Here is a 19327-nt window from a genome sequence, read left to right as displayed (position 1 = left end):
CTTGAAGAGGTGATTAAATCTTTTGCTTTTTTTTTTTGTCATGGCTGTTATTTTCTGTTTTGATTCCCACATAGAGACCATTCTCTCTGTGCAGGTAGTTTATCATTTCTTCAGCAATGCCTGACATTGTCTGCCTACTTAGCATGTGTATGAGGACAATCCTTACTTCATTTGGGCATAATCTGCTTGTGAAGAAGTGTCCTGCCTGCATAAATGGTTGAGATCCATAGCAGAGTTTAGGGATTGCTTCTCTGTGAAATGAGCCATTGGAGTTAGATGCAGTGCTGATGCCCAGGTTTGGAGAATTTCTGCCAGCTGGGACCATTCTGTCTGTGTGCCAGAGAAAGTGGAAAGTTCATTTGGGTCCTCATTAATTTACTGGCACATGGGAATCTCTCCGACTCCATTTGGGTCCTCCTTAATATGCTGACATATGGGAATCTCTGACTCCCCTGAGCTGGTTGATAATTTAGTTATTATTTCCCATTTTTGGGTCCATTTCACTGTTTCCTTCCTTGTTTAGTAGGTGGTGACTGCCTCCTTCCTTTTGAGGACGCATCCCTCCAAAAACTGTATCCAGGTGGAGTTCCTGCCTACTGATCATTCTAACTGGAATGAGTTTTTTTGGTATGCCCTTTTGGTCCCTTTTGTATAGGATGGAGGGGTCCACCACTGGGCCACACCAGATATGAGTTTCTGGTGATGGTGCTCTCTGAAGGGTGCTTTTCAGTGATCACACATTCTTTCTGATGAGGCAGCCTGTCAGAAGTAGAAGTGTCAGTTGTCATCCTTTTTGGGTGTTCCCATTCTCTAACCTAGTCCATGCCAAGGCGTTTGCTTAGATACATGGTTGTTATTTTCATACCTCCTTGATTGCAGAAGATGGACATAGATTGCTTGCCCTTGGGTGTTTTGCAGACCTTTCCTGTGCCAGTGAAAGGATGCCCACTTCCACTTGTAGGATGACTTTCATCTTTCTGTTAAGGTGCCTAGTTGAGGCTGTTTTTTGCTACAGAGTCCTATTGGCTGAATAAGTTACTGTGAAGCCTCCCAGTTGGGTGTTAGTGGGTGGTGTTGGTATGTTGGTTGAGGGAATAGTTCTAGTTACTTCCACGGTGCCTTTGTGTCAGGGAAGCTCTGGTCACTTGCTGTTGGACTTTGATTCCACTGCAGTGACTTAAGCATGCCCCCTCCTCCTCGGCAGAGAGGTAGGTTTAGGGCCCAGATCTGGCTCTTCAACAACCCCTCTCCCAAGGATGATTGAAGACTGCTGTCTATCTCTGTTAGATCCTTCATCTTTGATGTTCTCAGCTCATTGTCTAATAGGCTTGCTTGTCTGCTGTGGGCGTTTTGAGTGGAGAAAGTCAATCTGCAGGTAATTCCCTTCTTGATGGTATCATCTCTTGTCTTCTAATTCTCGTGGTTTTAAGGAGGTTCACTTTTCTCTGAGTTCATGTTCTTGCTTTTCTCCCGAATGGACAGTGTCTCTTTGGAGAGATCCCCTTTTCCTCCTGGTTCTGTGCAGTGTATGGGCACTGGGAAGAATGAAGAGGCCTGCATTCTACTGTTTGGGGTGTTCCCACAGAAATATCCGGGCCTGAGCTGGTCAAACTGGTAGTTAGTCTCCTGGCATCCAGTGAGTGGGGTGGGTAGGTTTGACTTGCCTCCATCCTTGGGGAAAGGGTAGTAAAGTTCTCTGTACTACTGGGTATTGCAGTTTGTGTCCTGGATTTGGTCCAGTCCATTTCACTCCTTTTTAGTTGCAGCTGCTTCCAGTGCTTTCTTTAACTTGGTTATTTGCAGCCTTGCTCTCTATGGTTCTGTGAGTTGACAGTACTCCCTTCTTATGCAAACTTCCATTGTGTGGCTGTGGAGTTGGATCTTTTGGTTAGGTGTTCCCCAGTGCTCCAGTGGTGGTACCCATTGCATGGTCTTCTAGCTGGTACTACTGGGGGCTGTTCATTGGCTTCTGCACGTCCAGTGGTTTTACTGTTTGGGATTCAACCCAGACATAGGCCTTATTGTAGGAGAGTCCTTAATGTTAGGTAGACAGATATGCCCTCATTTTGTTAGTTGATCTGCGGAGACAGATCTCTTTGATAAGTTAGGAATGCTGTCTCACCCCACCACCACCATGAAGGGCAGTCTTTATAACTGTCTGCCATTGGACTTCCACCACAAGTCATATTTTACTTTATATGTTTGTATTGTACTTTTTAGCACTGTTTGGTGGCAGATCTTCTTTTTTGTTCTTGATTTACATATGGGTGCTCACTAGTGGCAAAGGGAAAACTGGCAGGTGCAGAAAGCAAAAGAAATGTATTTAGTCTGTGCAAGGGAGCTTATAGAAATAAAGGAAAAATTATGATTTTATAGTGTTCCACTATAGGGGCTGATCAGAGAGTGTCCTGTTTCATAGCTGAACTGGTACAGTAAGAAATTACATATTTTGGCCTCTTGCTGTCCAAACTTCATTCACTGCCCTATTTTTTGTTATCAATTTTAATTTAAAATAGCTGTTTTTCCTGAAAGCTAGTTTTTTCTTATCCTTTCTTGTCACCTGTTTTGAGAACCTTTTATTTTGCTTGTTTGCTTTCTTGAATTGCGGACTAATTCACGGACCCTTTTCAGCCATGGCTTAATAAACACGTGTACATGTACATATATGCTTTCATTTCTGAAGTGTGTTTGTGTATGTCACTGTTATGCCCTATGCCTTACACAGGGAGAATAAATAAGATGTATGTTGCCTGTAAGTACTAAAGGCTTTGGTATACTGGCCAGACACTGAGCTATCCTTGGCAGAAGCTCCCTTATGTAAGGAATACTGCAACAGTGATATGGAAGGACATCTACTGTTATAGTAAGATTTTATACAACTACACTTTTTCAGTCTTTGTTTAGGCTTTGAATTTTGTTTATACGTAAACATTGATTGCATGTGCTTCTTTTTATTTATTTTTTAGCCGCAACCACAAGTCTTTGGTGGGGTGACTTACTTTGATACTATGCAACAACAGACGCAACCAAAACCATCCCCTCCACGGAGAACATCACAGCCAGTCACAGTGAAACCACCACCTCCTGAGGTAATAAAATTTCTGTTTACAAGGATGTGCAATACTAACATGTTTAGAATAGACATATCTTCTTATTTCGGCTGCTCCCGTCAGGGGTCGTCACAGCAGATCAACTGTTTCCATTTCTTCCTGTCCTCTGCATCTTGCTCTGTCACACCAACCACCTGCATGTCCTCTCTCACCACATCCATAAACCTTACCTTAGGCCTTCCTCTTTTCCTGTTTCCTGGCAGCTTCATCCTTGGCATCTTTTTCCCAATATACTCTGCATCCCTCCTCAGCACATGTCCAAACCAACATAATCTTGCCTCTCTGGCTTTGTCTCCAAACCTTCCAACCTGGGCTGACCCTCTAATATACTTATTCCTAATCCTGTCCATCCTCGTCACACCCAGTGCAAATCTTAACATCTTCAACTCTGCAACGTCAAGCTCTGACACCTGCCTTTTTGTCAATGCCACTGTCTCCAACCCATATAACATAGCTGGTCTCACTACCCTCTTGTAGACCTTCCCTTTCACTCTTACTGGTACTCATCTGTCACAAATCACTCCTGACACTCTTCTCCACCCACTCCATCCTGCCTGTACTCTCTTCTTCACCTCTCTTCCACACTCACCATTACTCTGAACTGTTGATCCCAAATATTTAAACTCATCCACCTTCGCCACCTCTACTCCCTGCATCCTCACCATTCCTCTATCCTCCCTCTCATTCACATACATATATTCTGACTTAGTCCTGCTGACCTTCATTCCTCTTCTCTCTAGAGCATGTCTCCACCTCTCCAGGGTCTCCTCCACCTGTTCCCTTTTCTCACTACAGATCACAATGTCATCTGCAAACATCATAGTCCACGGGGACTCCTATCTGATCTCGTCTGTCAACCTGTCCATCACCATTATAAATAAGAAAGGGCTCAGAGCTGAACCTTGATGTAATCCCACCTCCACCTTAAACGCATCCGTCACTCCCACCACAGACCTCACTGCTGTCACACTACCCTCGTACATATCCTGTACCACTCTTACATACTTCTCTGACACTCCCGACTTCCTCATACAATGCCACAACTCCTCTCTAGGCACCCTGTCATATGCTTTCTCTAAATCCACAAAGACACAATGCTGCAACTCCTTCTGACATTCTCTGCACTTCTTCATCAACACTCTCAAAATAGACGTATGATATAAATAAATTTGTATTAATTGAAGTGTATTATATGATTGTTATATTTAGTATCTTTGTACCTATAACTAAGCCACATTACAGAATAAGCAAACTAGTCTGTTCTTTGTGGATCACTGTTGTAGTTGTAATTGGTGGGGGGGCATCACTCTGATGCTGCTTCTGAGTTTAATGTTCAGCCTGACTTTGAGTTCAATACTCTTCCCCAATGGCCAGGCTGACTTTGCCTTGCCTTGGACATAATCCATATAACTGGTATGTAGTTGACGTCTGCCCATGTCATCTTTAGTTCTTTGCTGCCATGTTACATGTTCCCTACAAGAGAATATTATCACTCTGGCATTGGTCTGGATCAAAGAATACAAGAGCACTGAGCAGAGCAGTGCTCTGTTGGAAACCAGTTTCTTCTGTTTTTTTTATGCTTAAGAGTTTGTTAGCTTGTATTATTTCATGCAGATATCTAGTAAGATTCCATGCATGGAGGGTGTGGGGCATGTTTGCCTCAAAAAAAAAAGCAACCAGGCTTGGCTGCAAGTATGAGATCCCACCTAAAGATTTCCATATCCAATGCATATATTATTTAGTCCCAGAGCGTGATGTGGCTAAAATGCAGTACTTGCCAAAGTTTTCATCCTAAGTCTTTAGAGAGAAGAGAAGAAGTCTTCTAGGCATACCAGACCAAAAAGAAACTCATGGCCCTGTCAGCCCAGCCAACCATGTCTGCAGATCAGCAGCAAGGTGGCACAGATTTCCAAACCAAAAGCAGGATGCATGATAAGAACCACATCTTCAAGGAGAAGGAAAGGGAAAACCGTGAATTAGCTAGCTCATTGGAGTACCCTGTATCTGAGTGGGTTCAGTTAGCATAGGCACTTGAGTAGCCCCCCCAATCCTGATGCCTGTCACCACTGAGGCTCTTGTCAGTGCCTGTTTTGGAGGCTACTGTTGTCTTTTGACCCTAGAATACCAACACCATACAGATGATTAGGTTCAGCCCTCATTTGACACTATTCCCTAGATGCTTACTGTGGAACATCATTTATTCATTAAGGAAGAGGTGGGCAAACATCCTACAGTAACCATAAAAGGGGATATCTGTGCACAGAAGTCAGAACTCAGGGACACACACGCCCCTCCTTGGTTTCACTGATCTGTAGTGGCTAACTATACAAATAAGAGCCCAGCACTTGGGGTGAAGGGACCTGCCAAACTTAAGGAGCAGCTTCTTGGCAGGTCATTCTTGCTCCAGCAAGACTGCCTTCCAGGTCTGGGCTAAGTTGGCTCAACATTTGTTCTATTTATTATATAGCATGTAGCCAGATTCTGAGCAGTCTTTTGTATGCAGAGTCTGTCTTCCCAAAGGAAGAGTGAGAGCTCCCCAGTGAGTGACTTGGATGACTGATTCCAGGAAGAGGAACTGGGCTACATGTCACATCTTTCTGCCACTCTGGCCTATGATACAGATGATAAGGGTGCTTTGACCTCTGACTCTCCATCAAAGGACATGTTATTTGGGGGCACCTTGTCAGCTATGAGGCAAACACTTCAGTTTGCAGTTTCAAAGACCTCTGCATGTCAGAAGGAATACTTGGACCTTCTTGGATATTGGGCCAGTCACCAAAGCAGTGACTTATCTTACAGTCCAGGAAGCTTTTGAAACAGCATTCTTAGATCTAAAAATCCTGCCCCTTGCCCCTAAGAAACTTTTAACATTTTCACAGAGTGCAGGCTTCTCATAAGTTTTTGTGTAAGAATCATATTACACATCTGTGTTTAATGCCCCTTGAAACAGCTAAGGCAGAAAGACTTGCTGGAGAGTGTAAAACTCTTCTCAGTGACAGGAAAAGCAAACTGCTTAATTTGGAAACAAAAAAAACATTTCAACAGCCCTGGTTATCAGGGCCCAAACTGTCAAACCCACATTCTGAAGTATCAGCAGCTTGTTGTCAGGCAACTTCAGGGTGGTTGTGGGTGAATACAAGAGAAAGTGTGGAGACAACCTGTAGTCAGTCAGGCCCAAACTAGCCTACAGCTGGGAAAACCTACTGTAAAATGTGGGAGTGATGCTATACATGCAGCATAGCATCTAGGATGCTGCTTGGGGGTTGGTAATCAGGAGACATTCTTAGTTGAGGATTCCATGTCTGTCTGAAGATATGAAGGTGCAGTCCTTAATGCCCCCTTAGGATAAAGATTTGCTGGTTGAAACGCATCCTAAAATGTATTCAGAAGCTGGGAAACAGAAAAGATAATGGAGTCAGTTGTACACCTAATTCACCCTCCTGCTGTTCAAAATAAGGTGCTGCAGAAGCATTAAGCTATATGGGACATCTTACCAAGGATCAGACCCAGGCAGCAGGATTCCAAAGCTTTAGGGTGCTTTCTAACTGCCCAAGCAACTGATACTCATGAGACTATGAATAAAACCAGTGGCTAGGGCTTGAAATACCTCAGAACATTCTTGCTTCTGAAGTGTGTTCTCATTAGCAGACTTCGGAAGATCTGCAGTTGGCCAGAGCTTCTCCTTAGCTGGGCATACAAGTTTTCCATTGGGGATTACCTTCCACTTAAAAAAGTGGCAATTTTATTTTGTATGATTTATTTTATGACATTTCTGCCCTTTTACTTAGTGATGTGTTTTTGTTTCTATTAAAGTTGAAATTGTTCTGAAGAAAATTCTGAGTTAAATTAGTTTGCCTTGTAAACTATTGTAATATTTTACTTCAGGAGCTTTGTATGTAGATAATACATTAATGAACAGGTTGGTCTTGACAAAAAATTCTGTAAGTTTCTATTTCTGTCATAACGTTTAACTGACCCTTGGCAGGTCCGTTGACCAATTATCAGACTTCTTTCTTGGATGTAAGCTTATCCAGAGTCACTGTGGAGATTCCTTAAGTTTTTGTGAGTCAAGAGAATTTTTTGAGGAAAAGTCTATGCTTATGCAGTATTGTGCTGTGTTGGATTAAGGCTAGTGTGTTTGGTGCTTGTGACTAAAAATATTTCCCTCAGAAGCTTCTTTTTTTTCTCAAGGAGACTTTACCAAGTTTTCCTTTCTTGGTTGTTTGCCTGAGAGAACTCAGTTTTACAGCTAAGGCATGGATTCAGGTCCTGCTAAGTCTGCTCTTCCTTCCCCAAGCCGCAAAAAGAAGAAACTTCTTTGGGAACCTTCAGTCTTCAAGCCAGCTTTTATCTTGACTCATCATCAGGGTGACTCTGCTATGGGCATCAGTTCATACCAGTTGTCTTTTTCACCTGCTCCCATTGGTGATGTTCATCGTGTTACACTGCTGCAGTCATTACACTTGGGTTATCCTGCCGTCAGGCGGTTCCCCAGTCGGCCTGAGTTCCAAAGTCTTGGTCCGGCGTCGGTTGCTGTCGCCTCCTCCCTGATGTCAGTGCGACAAGGGTATATAAGATACAGCCGACACTATTTTCTCCAGTCTTTCTTGCTGTGCCGTGCCCAAAGCAAAAGCAGTTCGCAAGTGCCGGTCGGCCGTCTCCTGAGATTTTCATTCCGAATCCAGAACCGAAATCTTCTACAAAGCTAAGTACCCCGTTGGGGAAACTTTTTCTTGCCTCAGACCGATGTCAGTAAAAGTTAATAACTGTATTTCTTGTGGGAAGCAAATACCTCATAAGGATTTCCATTCCTATTGTATCCCATGCCTAGGCACTGACCACAACATCACTGGCTGTCGGTTTTGTGCTAGGTTTAACAAGCGCACTATTAAACGTCGGTTTGATTTTGCCCGACATTATTTTGGTAGAAAATTCAATTATACCATGCCGTCGGAACGTCCAACGACTGGAATACACAAAAAGTGCAAAGACAAGGATAGGCATCCGAGCCCAAAACTGACAACGAAGCCTCTTCTAGGCCAGTCGCCGGTTCTCCAGTTTTCAGCGAGGCGCCTTCGCAGCCCCTGACGACCGCTTCTGTAGAACCACAAGCCGCCTCTGACTCCCAAGTGGAGATGGCTGGGCCTTCGGATGCACAAGTTCTTCAGCCTACCGAGACTAACCTTTCAGAGGGATCCGGAGTAGCTGAGCAACCCACAGCTACAGAGGGTGTCTTCAGACCTACTCATTTAAGCATTAAACCCTCAGCTAAGTCTAAGCCTCCTTTAAAGTCAAAGAAACAAGTACAGCATTCTTCAGGACAGGCCTCCATGCCTAAGAAACAAATGCTCAAAATGGCCGAAGACCTAATCACTCTGATCAGGGGGTCCCATCCCCCTCCTGATAAAAGGCCTAGACAGGATGCAGATGACTCATCCGACCAGGTGTCCATCTCTTCTGATTCATCCTCAGACCTAGGATACTCCTTACCCCCTTATGAGGATTCTTATGCTGAGGAATCAATTCCATCAGCCTCACCGCCTGAGGACTACTCCTTTGGGGAAACCCTACATACCATGAGGGAGCATTTCCACTGGGAAGGCCAGGATTACTCAGAATCCAAGAAAAGGCTCAGAGACTTCCTTTTATTACCCCAACACAGACCCCTTGCTATTCCGCCAGTGTTAGATATTGTGGATGTGTATAGTGAATCCAGTTTAAATCCTGATTCCTTACCTCCAGCCCCTGTTAAACCTGACCTATACTACAGAGTCCCTGACTCACATAAATTTCTGTATAAAATCCCAGTAGCTGACCCTGAAACTATTTCTCAGGGACCCAAAGGAGTTAAGGCCTTGTCAGCAAAGAATCCAGTTCCCTCTGACAGAGATTCCAGAGCATTAGACAGATGGGGAAAGAAAGTATATACGCCTGCACCTTTAGCAATGAGAGCGTTAAATTGCCAGTTTCACATGCTAAAATATCAGCAATTTTTACTGTCTCAGTTAAAACAAAAAATGCTTCCAGAATCAGATCCTCCTAATTTTAAAGAAATGCAGGATTTATTGCATGCAGCTGAACAAGTGGGAAAGCATACTTTGCAATGTGGTTTTGATTCTCTAGAGGCCTCCTGCAGAGCAGCAGTTACAGGCTCTGTCATTAGAAGACATGCTTGGTTAAAAGAACATATGTTACCAGATCATGTTAAAGCAAAATTATTGGATGCACCTTTGCAGCAGGATGTGTTATTTGGAGTTAAGGCAGAAGAGATATTAAAGAAAATGGAGGATAAGGCAAAATCTATGCAAACGGTGAAGGATTTCTTACAGGTTCAGCCTCCTAGATTTAGCAGAAACTGGCCAACTAAGAATTGGTCCTTTCCAATTACAGACAGACCTCAAAGGGGAAGATACAGACGTCCAAGAGGTAGAGGTCAAACACAAGGTCCTTACAGGCCTCGACAATGGGTTGCATCAGGCCAGAAAGAAGGGGGAGACAGGCCCCAACCATATAAAAAGCACCTCCAATGATTTCCCACTACAGCTGCCAAACAAATCCTCCTTGGCAGCCCCCTTGGGAGGAAAACTGGCACTCTTCTACCACAATTGGCAAATGATCACCAAAGACAAATGGGTTCTCAACATTGTATTTCAAGGTTACAGGTTCCACTTTCACACTCTGCCAAGGTTAAAAGGAATGCCAAATCTGCCACCAAATCAATGGGCAGAGGCTCAAAAACAAATTACAGCACTCATGGATATGAGAGCTATACAAAAGGTACCATCACAGGAGCAAGGACAAGGATTTTACTCAAGACTCTTTCTGGTACCCAGAAAGGACAAAGCCTGGAGGCCCATTCTGGATCTTTCATCTCTAAACACTTACCTGGATGTTCCGAAATTCAAAATGTTGACATTACAGCAGCTTCTTCCCATGATGGGCAAGAAAGCTTGGCTTGTGACTTAGGGACATGCAGGTATGCCTCTTTGATGACCAATCAGACAAAACTGCAGAAGATACCTCAGATTCATAGCTGGTTCAATGCACTACCAATTCTCTGCACTGCCCTTTGGCTTATCTACTGCGCCCAGGGTCTTCACAAAGTGCCTGGCACCAGTAATTGCATTTTGCAGACAGAAAGGAATTCAAATTTATCTGTACCTGGACGACTGCCTGATTCAAGCAGAGAGCAAGGACATTCTTCTAAAGCATCTGGCGTTCGTAAAAAAGTTGTTGCTTGGGGTACACAGTAAACGAAAAGAAATCAAAACTAGTGCCCACACAAGAGATTGTATTCCTGGGTGCCAGCTTGAACACAACAGCCCAGATGGCTTATCTCACGTCAGACAAACAAGGACAACTGACTCAATACTTTCAATTGATGGCAACAAAGACCCAACTCCCTGCAATAGAAATTCTGCAGGCCTTGGGTTACATGGCATCCTGCATACTACTAATTCCATATGCCAAACTGCATATGAGGAAACTACAATGGTACCTAAAGAATGTATGGTCTCAGCACTGTCAAAGTTTGGAAACAGTTATACCACTAATCCCTTGCCTTCAACAGGAGTTTCAATGGTGGGCTCAAGCTTGTCACCTCAGCAAGGGACAGACTTTTACACAACCCACAGCTAGGCAAACACTGACAACAGATGCATCGGATTACGCCTGGGGAGCACACATGGCGGGCAAATGTATTCAGGTCACATGGCCCGCAGAACAAAGGCATCTTCACATCAATCAAAAAGAGATGCTAGCTGTACAAAATGCGCTTATAGCTTTCAAGGACCTGCTGCATCCAGGACAACTACTACTAAAGACAGACACCACCACAGTTATGTGGTACATAAACAAGCAAGGGGGCACTTACTCTTACCCCCTATGCAGACAAGCTATGACCTTGTGGAACACAGCTATAAACCTTCAAGTTCATCTGCAAGCACAATTCCTGCCAGGAGAGAAAAACACACTGGCAGACGACTTGAGCAGAAACATCATGGATCCCCACGAATGGGAGTTGAATCCACAAATATTCAGAATGATAATAGAAATGGTGGAGCCTGGGCATAGATCTGTTTGCATCCCCAATAAACTGCCAGCTACAGAAATTCTGCACAAGGAGTTACCATCCACAAGCATGGAAAGTGGATGCCCTCTCATTCAGCTGGGAGAACCTACAAGTATACGCTTTCCCACCACTACATCTCCTGCCAAAGGTACTCATAAAAGCCAGGCAGGAAGGGCCAAAGATGATCCTGATTGCACCAGACTGGCCACGCCAGCACTGGTACCCAATCTTAAGGAGCTTAGCACAAGAACCACCCTGGATTTTGCCTCAAATCCCACATCTGCTGACTCAGCACAACAAACAAATACTATACAGCCAGCTAAAGACATTAAACCTAGCTGCATGGAAGATTCCTTAGTCAAGCAAGCAATGCCTCTCTTCAAAGCTGTTATGGATGTCATTCTGGAGGCCAGAAGGCCTAGTACCAGGAAAGTCTATTTGGATAAATGGAAGAGATTCTGTGCCTGGAACCAAGCTCACAGCCTTGACCCTCTTGTCCCAAACATTTCTCAGATACTCCCATACTTAACTGAGATGCTGGACAAAGGACTCTCCTTCTCATCCATCAAAATCCACGCCTCTGCCATCTCTGCTCATTACAACATGGATTCACCAATTTTCTCTAATCTTCTGTTAAAACAGTACCTCAGAGGGGCTAAAAACATAAGACTGTCCCGTAGAGCACCTACTCCAACTTGGAACCTCAACTTTGTTTTGGAGAAGCTAACTTTACCTCCTTTTGAGCCAGCCAACACAGCTGAATTAAAATATACCTCTTGGAAAACTGCTCTGCTCCTAGCAATAACATCAGCATGAAGAGTTTCAGAATTACAGGCACTAATGGCAGTGGAACCTTTCCTCATTTTCCACCAGGACAAGGTGTCTTTAAGAACTAACCCTACTTTTATGCCAAAGGTGGTATCCAGTGTGGCTCTAAACCAAACTATTCACCTGCCAACTTTTTATCCTAAACCACAGAATAAAGGGGAGAGACTACTGCACTCTTTGGACATTCACAGGCAGTTACGCTTCTACTTGGACAAAACCAAAGCTTTCAGAAAATCTGAGCAATTATTGGCAGCATATGGTGCAGGAGCACAGGGAAAAGCCATTTCAAAACAGTCTTTCAAAATGGATAGGACATTGTATACGCTTCTGCTACACATACCATGGAAAACCTGTATCTAGCAGCATTAGATCTCACTCCACCAGGGCAACAGCCACTTCAACTGCCTACCTCAGGGGAGTACCTACTAAGGATATTTTGGAAGCAGCAACTTGGAGTTCTGTGCATACCTTCACCAAGCATTACCATCTGCCTCTACTCTAAATCCAGAGCTGGCTTCGCCACTGCAGTGCTGCAGGGCCTTATAGCCACCCCTAATGCTTTATAGAACCAGCCACCCTTCCTCAGCTTTGGGATTCTACCCAAGTGTAATAACTGCAGCAGTGTAACACGATGAACATAGTACAGTTTTGTACCTACCATAAATGTAGATGTTCGAGTGTATACACTGCTGCAGTCCAGGTTACCCTCCCTCCTTCCCCTCTTACTGGCTGGTACGTACCTATGTCTTCTACCCTTACTACTTATGGGGAGTATTTGCTGGTAGCTGTAAGTTGTTTTTTGCTTTTCTTATGTATGTTTTATTAGCAATTGGAATTGCCTACCTATTTAGAGGCACCTGACATCTGGGGTGAGAAAAACTGAAGAAAATGGCATCTGCTGCATCTTATATACCCCTGTCGCACTGACGTCAGGGAGGAGGCGACAGCAACCTGACGCCGGACCAAGACTTTGGAACTCAGGCCGACTGGGGAACCGCCTGACGGCAGGATAACCCAAGTGTAATGACTGCAGCAGTGTATACACTCGAACATCTACATTTATGGTAGGTACAAAATTGTACTTTACTCCTCAAGATGCCATTATGGACTATGCGTCAAACATATCCTCTGCAGGGTTGGGAGGTTGGCATAATGGCTAAGGTATTTACTTTGCAGACACAAAGTGCAGGGTTTGATTCTCACATGGGGTAATTGGCTAGGCTTAAAATGACCCACAAGGACAGTTAGCCTAGTACTAATCTGTGAGCTATGAGATGTCCAATTGCCTTTGATAGGGAAGTGATAACCGCATTTGTTGGCTTTGAGGAAAGGTACAGGAGGATGCTTCTTCACTTAACTGCACAGAAGATTTTCTTCCTTGGGCAGGGACCATACATCTTACTGCTGTGTTATTTGGTGGCCTCTTAGAAAAAGAAGGCATAAGTTTGGGCATTTTTCCTCATCTGGAGCAGACCATCTGAGGAAGAATTCTGTTGAGAATCAGAACGTTTCACTTATAAAGAGGGAATATGAGAAAAACAGTTCCAATTCAAATTCTGTCCCTCAGACTTGGAATCAGAATCTGACATGGAAGAAGTATGTTTCTTCCTCCTTTTAATTATCACTCATGGACTGAAATGCTCTCAACATTCTTTTTACCAAACTCAGTATCTACTGTGTATATGGTTTCTCAGAGGATGCTGGAACCTGTTCCCCCAGGCCAAGCAGGGGCAAGATTAAATTCAGGAATGTTACTGGTGCCAAAGAAAGAGAAAATCCATACTCCTGTCCTTAAACCTTTCCTTTTTAAGCATTCACATCATGGTTTCAAATTATAATTACCCACGTTCATCCTCCCAGTTTTCTGGTAACTTTGGATTTAAAAGATAATTGCCATCACATTAAAATTTGCAACAATTGTAGCTGTTGCTTTGCATTTCTGTGTAACTGTTTACATTTTCAGTTTTCTGCATTGCCATTTGAGTTGTGTGTAGCTCTGAAATGTTTACCAAGTGTCTGCCTCCCGTTATAACATATTGCAGGTTGCGGGGCTTTCACATTTTTCTTTAGACAACTGCCTGATGTTTACAGATTGCTTCACAGTTTATCCAGAATCTCTGGTTTGTATAAGAAACCTATTTCTCAGCCTGAGATTTCAGGTGAACAGAGAAATAATCTTTCATTTCTTCTTATAAGATAGTGTTTCTACAGGGTCTTTTAGATACAAAATTTATGGTGACATTTCTTCTCTGAGTCAACATGGAGAAGTAGACATTTTTTGATATTTTCAAATCAAACTCTGGTGTCTACCAGAGAATATCTTAGAGTTCCAGGCTTCAAGTATTTTCATGATTCCTTTGGCCAGGCTTCACATGAGAGAGATTCAGTGGTTAGCCAGGTCAGTTTGGACTTAACATCTTAACCCTCTATCATTTGAAATTTTGGAACTGGACTTTATAAAGAGGGAGTTGACTTGGTTGGTAGATCAGTTGCCTCTGAACCCAGGTCTTCCCTTCTCCCTGCCAGTCCCCACTTTGCATGTAATGACAGATGCCTCAGACTTTGCTTGGGAGCTGTGTCCAAGGGGACGAAAGTGCAGGGTCTGTGGAGTTAAAACACAAGTGTCAAGGAAATAATGTCCATTGTACATGCTGCCAAAAACACCATAGTGATGTGATTCGTAAAGGGGGGCCAAATCTTAACCCCTTTGCAGCCTAGCTATAATAGCCTGGGATCTGGCAACTCAGTTTAGTCTGGCCCGCCAGGCTATATAAATTCCATCAGTGCAAAGCCTTCTAGCAGACAAGCTAAGCAAGACTAAGACAGACTCTCACAAATGAAAATTGAACCTAGGAGCCTTCCAGGATCTGGTCTCTCTGTGAAGAGTCTGATCTGCTTGCTTCAAGTCAAAACAAACAGTTAAAGAAATTCTGCTCCAGGACCCCTTGCAAGCAGGCCTGGAAGACTTTTTTTTTTTTTTATTTCCTGGAATTGGAATGTTCCTGTATGCTTTTCCAGTTTTTCATCTGATGACCAGGGCTATTCTCAAGATTTAGAAGGACTCTGCATAGATAAGTATGTCCTCTGATAACCAGGGTTCTTAAAATTCTGGAGGACTCTCCACAGATAATTGTGGCAATCCCCTTTTGGCCTAGGTAGTACTGGTTCTTTTGAAATTGGTCAATTCCCAGAAGCTTCCACACAGAATGCACTTAACTCACACAGAACAAGGAGAGACTGCTGCATCTTGCTGTTCAGCCCTTTCATTTGACACATCCACAAAACAAACGGTATCAAAACTACTAGATTAAAAGACCTACATTTTGCTTGCAACATTATAAGACATGTTGGAGGGACAGATACGTTTCTCAGATAATTCCCATTCTCTGGAACAGGCTTCCCATCTGTGTGAAGCAGAGTTCCTCCCTATCCCTATTTAAGCACAACTTGGACAAATGGTTGGGTAATCAGAAATTCACTCCTGCTCTGGCTCCTATGTCTGTGATGGACAGAGGCAGTCAGTAAATCACCACCTATATAAATCAAATTTGCATGCCACATTTGGGTTGCAAGGCTAGGCTTATAAGGGCTCTAGTGTCTGTTAGCCTAGTATACATCTGTGAACCAAATAGCATCTGAAGACTCTTGCTGACTCCTCTGATAATTTGGGTGAGCCCGCTCCAGATGCATCAAGGAAAAAAGCATGCAATAGGAGACAAGTAGGCTGTACTATATAGTCATTAAATTCTGACATGGATTTGGATGATAAGACATTATCCCGTCTCCTCCAGAAGATGCCACCTTTTGCAAAATCCTTAAATTAATGCACCAAAGGGGATCTTGGCCCATTGACCCCTCTCTCTTAGGATGAGATGGTGTTTGAGGCTTATCATTTTGCTCCCTTTACTTACTGGGTGGTTGTTCTTATCGACCGTCATATGGATTAGACTGCAAGGAGGAAATGGCATGGTCAGATTCCACAGAGTCTACCCCCAGAAAGTCTGATAAAATACTTTATCCCTTTTGCAAAATCCTTGAATTAATGCACCAAAGGGGATCTTGGCCCATTGACCCCCTCTCTCTTAGGATGAGATGGATTTTGAGGCTTATCATTTTGCTCCCTTTACCTACTGGGTGGTGGTTTTTATTGACTGTCTTATGGATTAGACTGCAAGGAGGGAATGGTATGGTCAGATTCCAGAGAGTCTACCCCCAGAAAGTCTGATAAAATACTTTATCCGTGTAATCACAGACAAGCCTTCTGGCAGACTGGTAGACTTCTTGACTGTGGCAGCAACCAGCAGGAGAGAACTATCAGATGATACAGTTGCCATCCATCCGTGAAACAAAGATTGTACTGTGTCAGACAGGATGGAAGAGCATGCCTACATCTTGGGTGTCTTTGCCCTGGGAAACTTGTTGTTGTCAAGCATATTAATCACTTCCAGATTGATTTAGCAGAACAGTGTCCTTCTATTCCTATGTTGCAGTATTCTTAACCTGTGGTATTCCCTGCATAGGTGTACCAAATGTCTGACCTGTATACAAAAGACTTTTGCTACTGCATGGTGCATGCAACTTTGCACATAGCAAGGCAAGCAACAAAGGCCATAAAAGTGACGTAGGCACATACCATCCCTCAGAACTTCTCTGCCACCAGTCAGAACAGCAGCTTCTACCATTCGTCTGATCGCCGAGTGCTTGCTAATTTCAGATAAGTGCCCCACTGGGGAAAATTTTTTGCTCTTTTTTTTTTTTTTTTTTTTGCTCCTGCATGTTTTTCAGGTTGATGTCATCTAGGAAAGGCAAGTGTAGTTGTGGACATCAAATTCCACACACAGACAGCCACAGTCATTGTTTGTTTTGCCTAGAGCCCAAGCACGATTAAAAGTCTTGCATGATTTGCCAGGCGTTCGTTCCCAAGACCCTTAGTAGTCGATTGTGGGCTTTGAACATTTACCTTTAGAACCAGCATCTGAAAAGGTTAGCTTTTGGCATGGAGGGCACAGTGGGACCATCCGGTGATCCACCAAAGAAGGCCAAAATGGTCAGGCCTAAATCTTCGGCTGCGCCTCTTGATTTGGACATTCCCCTCAAGGCCAGTGAAGGCCTGGAGGCCCGTTCGATCTCTAGTTCCCAACCTGCAGTATGCACCATTTTGGAAGCCATTATGGAGGGCATAGCTAGCACGTCCACAGAGACTGCAGACATCCATTCAGGGTGACGAGGAAATTGCAGCCCACTATCTCTGATGTCCTGAGCGATGTTCCTCCAGTTCCTGCATGTCAGGAAATCCCTATGCCTGACACTGTGCCTAGTTAAACAGTGGCTATCCCTTTACAACCTAGGGTGGATCTTCCTTATAAAAAGAAGGTGAAACAGAAACATGTTTCCTCTTTCCAGGATCCTTCTCCTGATGGGCAGGTCTTCTCACAGGGAATCTTGAATGATTTACTGGCTTTAAACCCATTCTCAGCTGTACCTTCCATTCCTGTTCTTTTAGTCACGCCTAGGAGATTAATGGAGAAACAGCAGGCTACTGGTGAAGAAGATTCCTCCTCTTCTTCGGCTGATGAATCCTTGATGTACACTTTCCAAATTGAGTCTCCCCTGGGTTATCCTTACCTGAATTAGACTCCAACACTGGGGATTCTCCTGAGGAAGATTTGTCCTTTGGAGAAACTGTTTCCAGGATGATAGATTACTTTAAATGGGAGAGTAGTCGGATATCGGAATTTAAGAAGATATATGACCTGTTGCAGATGATTACTTCTTTTCCCTCAGCCATTCCTTCTGTTCTACCTGCCTTTCTTTCAGTGTCAAGAGCCCAGATTCTCAACCTCCAGCCCCAGAAACGGCTGACAGATTCTATAAGTTTCATGAGGACAGCAAGATGTTCATGTTTCACTGTTAGTCATTACACTTGGGTTATCCTGTTGGCAGGCTACCTGCAGTAGGCCTGAATTCCAAAGTCCTGGTCCGGCGTCGGTTGCTGTCGCCTCTTATCTGATGTCAGTGCACCAGGGGTATATAAGATGCAGCCGACGCCATTTTCTTCAGTCTTTCTTGCCGCGTGGTGCCTGAAGCAAAAGCAGTTCGCAAGTGCCGGTCGGCAGACTCCTGAGATTTTCGAATTCGAATTTCAGATCCAAAGTCTTCATTAAAGCGAAGTACCCCGTTGGGGAAACTTTTTTCTTGCTCCAGACCGATGTCGGAAAAAGTTAACAATTGTATTTCTTGTGGGAAGCAAATACCTCATAAGGATTTTCACTCTTACTGTATTCCTTGCCTAGGCCCTGACCACGATGTTGCTTGTTGTCGGTTTTATGCTAGATTTAACCAACGCACTATTAAGCGTCTGTACGATTTTGCCTTTCATTACTTTGGCCACAGATTAAATTATACAATGCCGGCGGAACAGCCGACGACTGGATTCTATAAAAAACGCAAGGATGAAGACAAGGACAGGCATCCGAGGTCCAGAACCGACGATGAGACTTCCTCTAAGTTAGTCGTCGGTTCGCCAGTTCTTGGTGAGACGCTTTCACAGCCCCTGACACCCGCTACCTCAGAGCCACAAGCCGCTTCCGACTCCCACGTGGAGCTGACTGAGCCTCTGGAAACTCAAGGTATTGGATCCTCGGAAACTATTCCCTCAGATGGGTCCGGAGCCGCTGTGCAGGCATCGGCTTCTGAGGGTGTTTTCAGACCGGCACAGTTATATGTAAAGCCATCTTCAGCTTCAAAGCCAAAGACTAAAGCAGCTCTAAAGACAAAGAAACTAGTACAGCATTCTCCAGGACAGACTTCCATGCCTAAAAAACAGATGCTCAAAATGGCCGAAGACCTTATTACTTTGATCAGGGGTTCCCATCCCCCTCCTGATAAGAGGCCTAGGCAAGAGACAGAATATGAATCTTCAGATCAGGTTTCCATTTCCTCTGATTCCTCCTCTGATCAGGAATACGCTCTTCCTCTCTATGAGGATTCTGATGCTGAAGAATCCATTCCTTCAGCTTCTCCTCCTGAGGATTACGCTTTTGGAGAAACCCTGCATACTATGAGGGAGCACTTTCATTGGGAGAGCCAGGATTATTCAGAATCCAAGAAAAGGCTCAGAGATTTTCTTTTACTTCCTCAGCACAGGCCCCTTGCTATTCCTCCTGTTCTGGACATTGTAGATGATGTTTTTTCAGAGTCCGGCCTGTCTCCAGACTCTATACCCCCTGCACCCGTTAAGCCAGACTGGTACTACAGGGTTCCAGACTCTCATAAATTTCTATATAAAAACCCTGCTGCTGACCCAGAAACTATGTCT

The 19327-nt window shown here is 44.0% G+C and overlaps 1 protein-coding gene across 1 annotated transcript in view; it reads left to right on the top strand.

Annotated features, from left to right (window-relative positions):
- Positions 1 to 19327, top strand: part of CASC3 (CASC3 exon junction complex subunit) — a 1214789-nt gene that overhangs the window by 1160575 nt on the left and 34887 nt on the right. Inside the window, exon 11 of the mRNA XM_044054937.1 lies at positions 2967 to 3089. Coding sequence (XP_043910872.1) covers positions 2967 to 3089 — 123 coding nt within the window. The remainder of the gene's footprint in view (positions 1 to 2966; positions 3090 to 19327) is intronic.

Source organism: Protopterus annectens, chromosome 13.part0 (assembly GCF_019279795.1).
Source record: "Protopterus annectens isolate FY-2018-M chromosome 13.part0, PAN1.0, whole genome shotgun sequence".
NCBI lineage: Eukaryota > Metazoa > Chordata > Ceratodontiformes > Protopteridae > Protopterus > Protopterus annectens.
The sequence above is the reverse complement of the archived record's forward strand: the minus strand, read 5'-3'. Positions and strand labels throughout refer to the sequence as shown.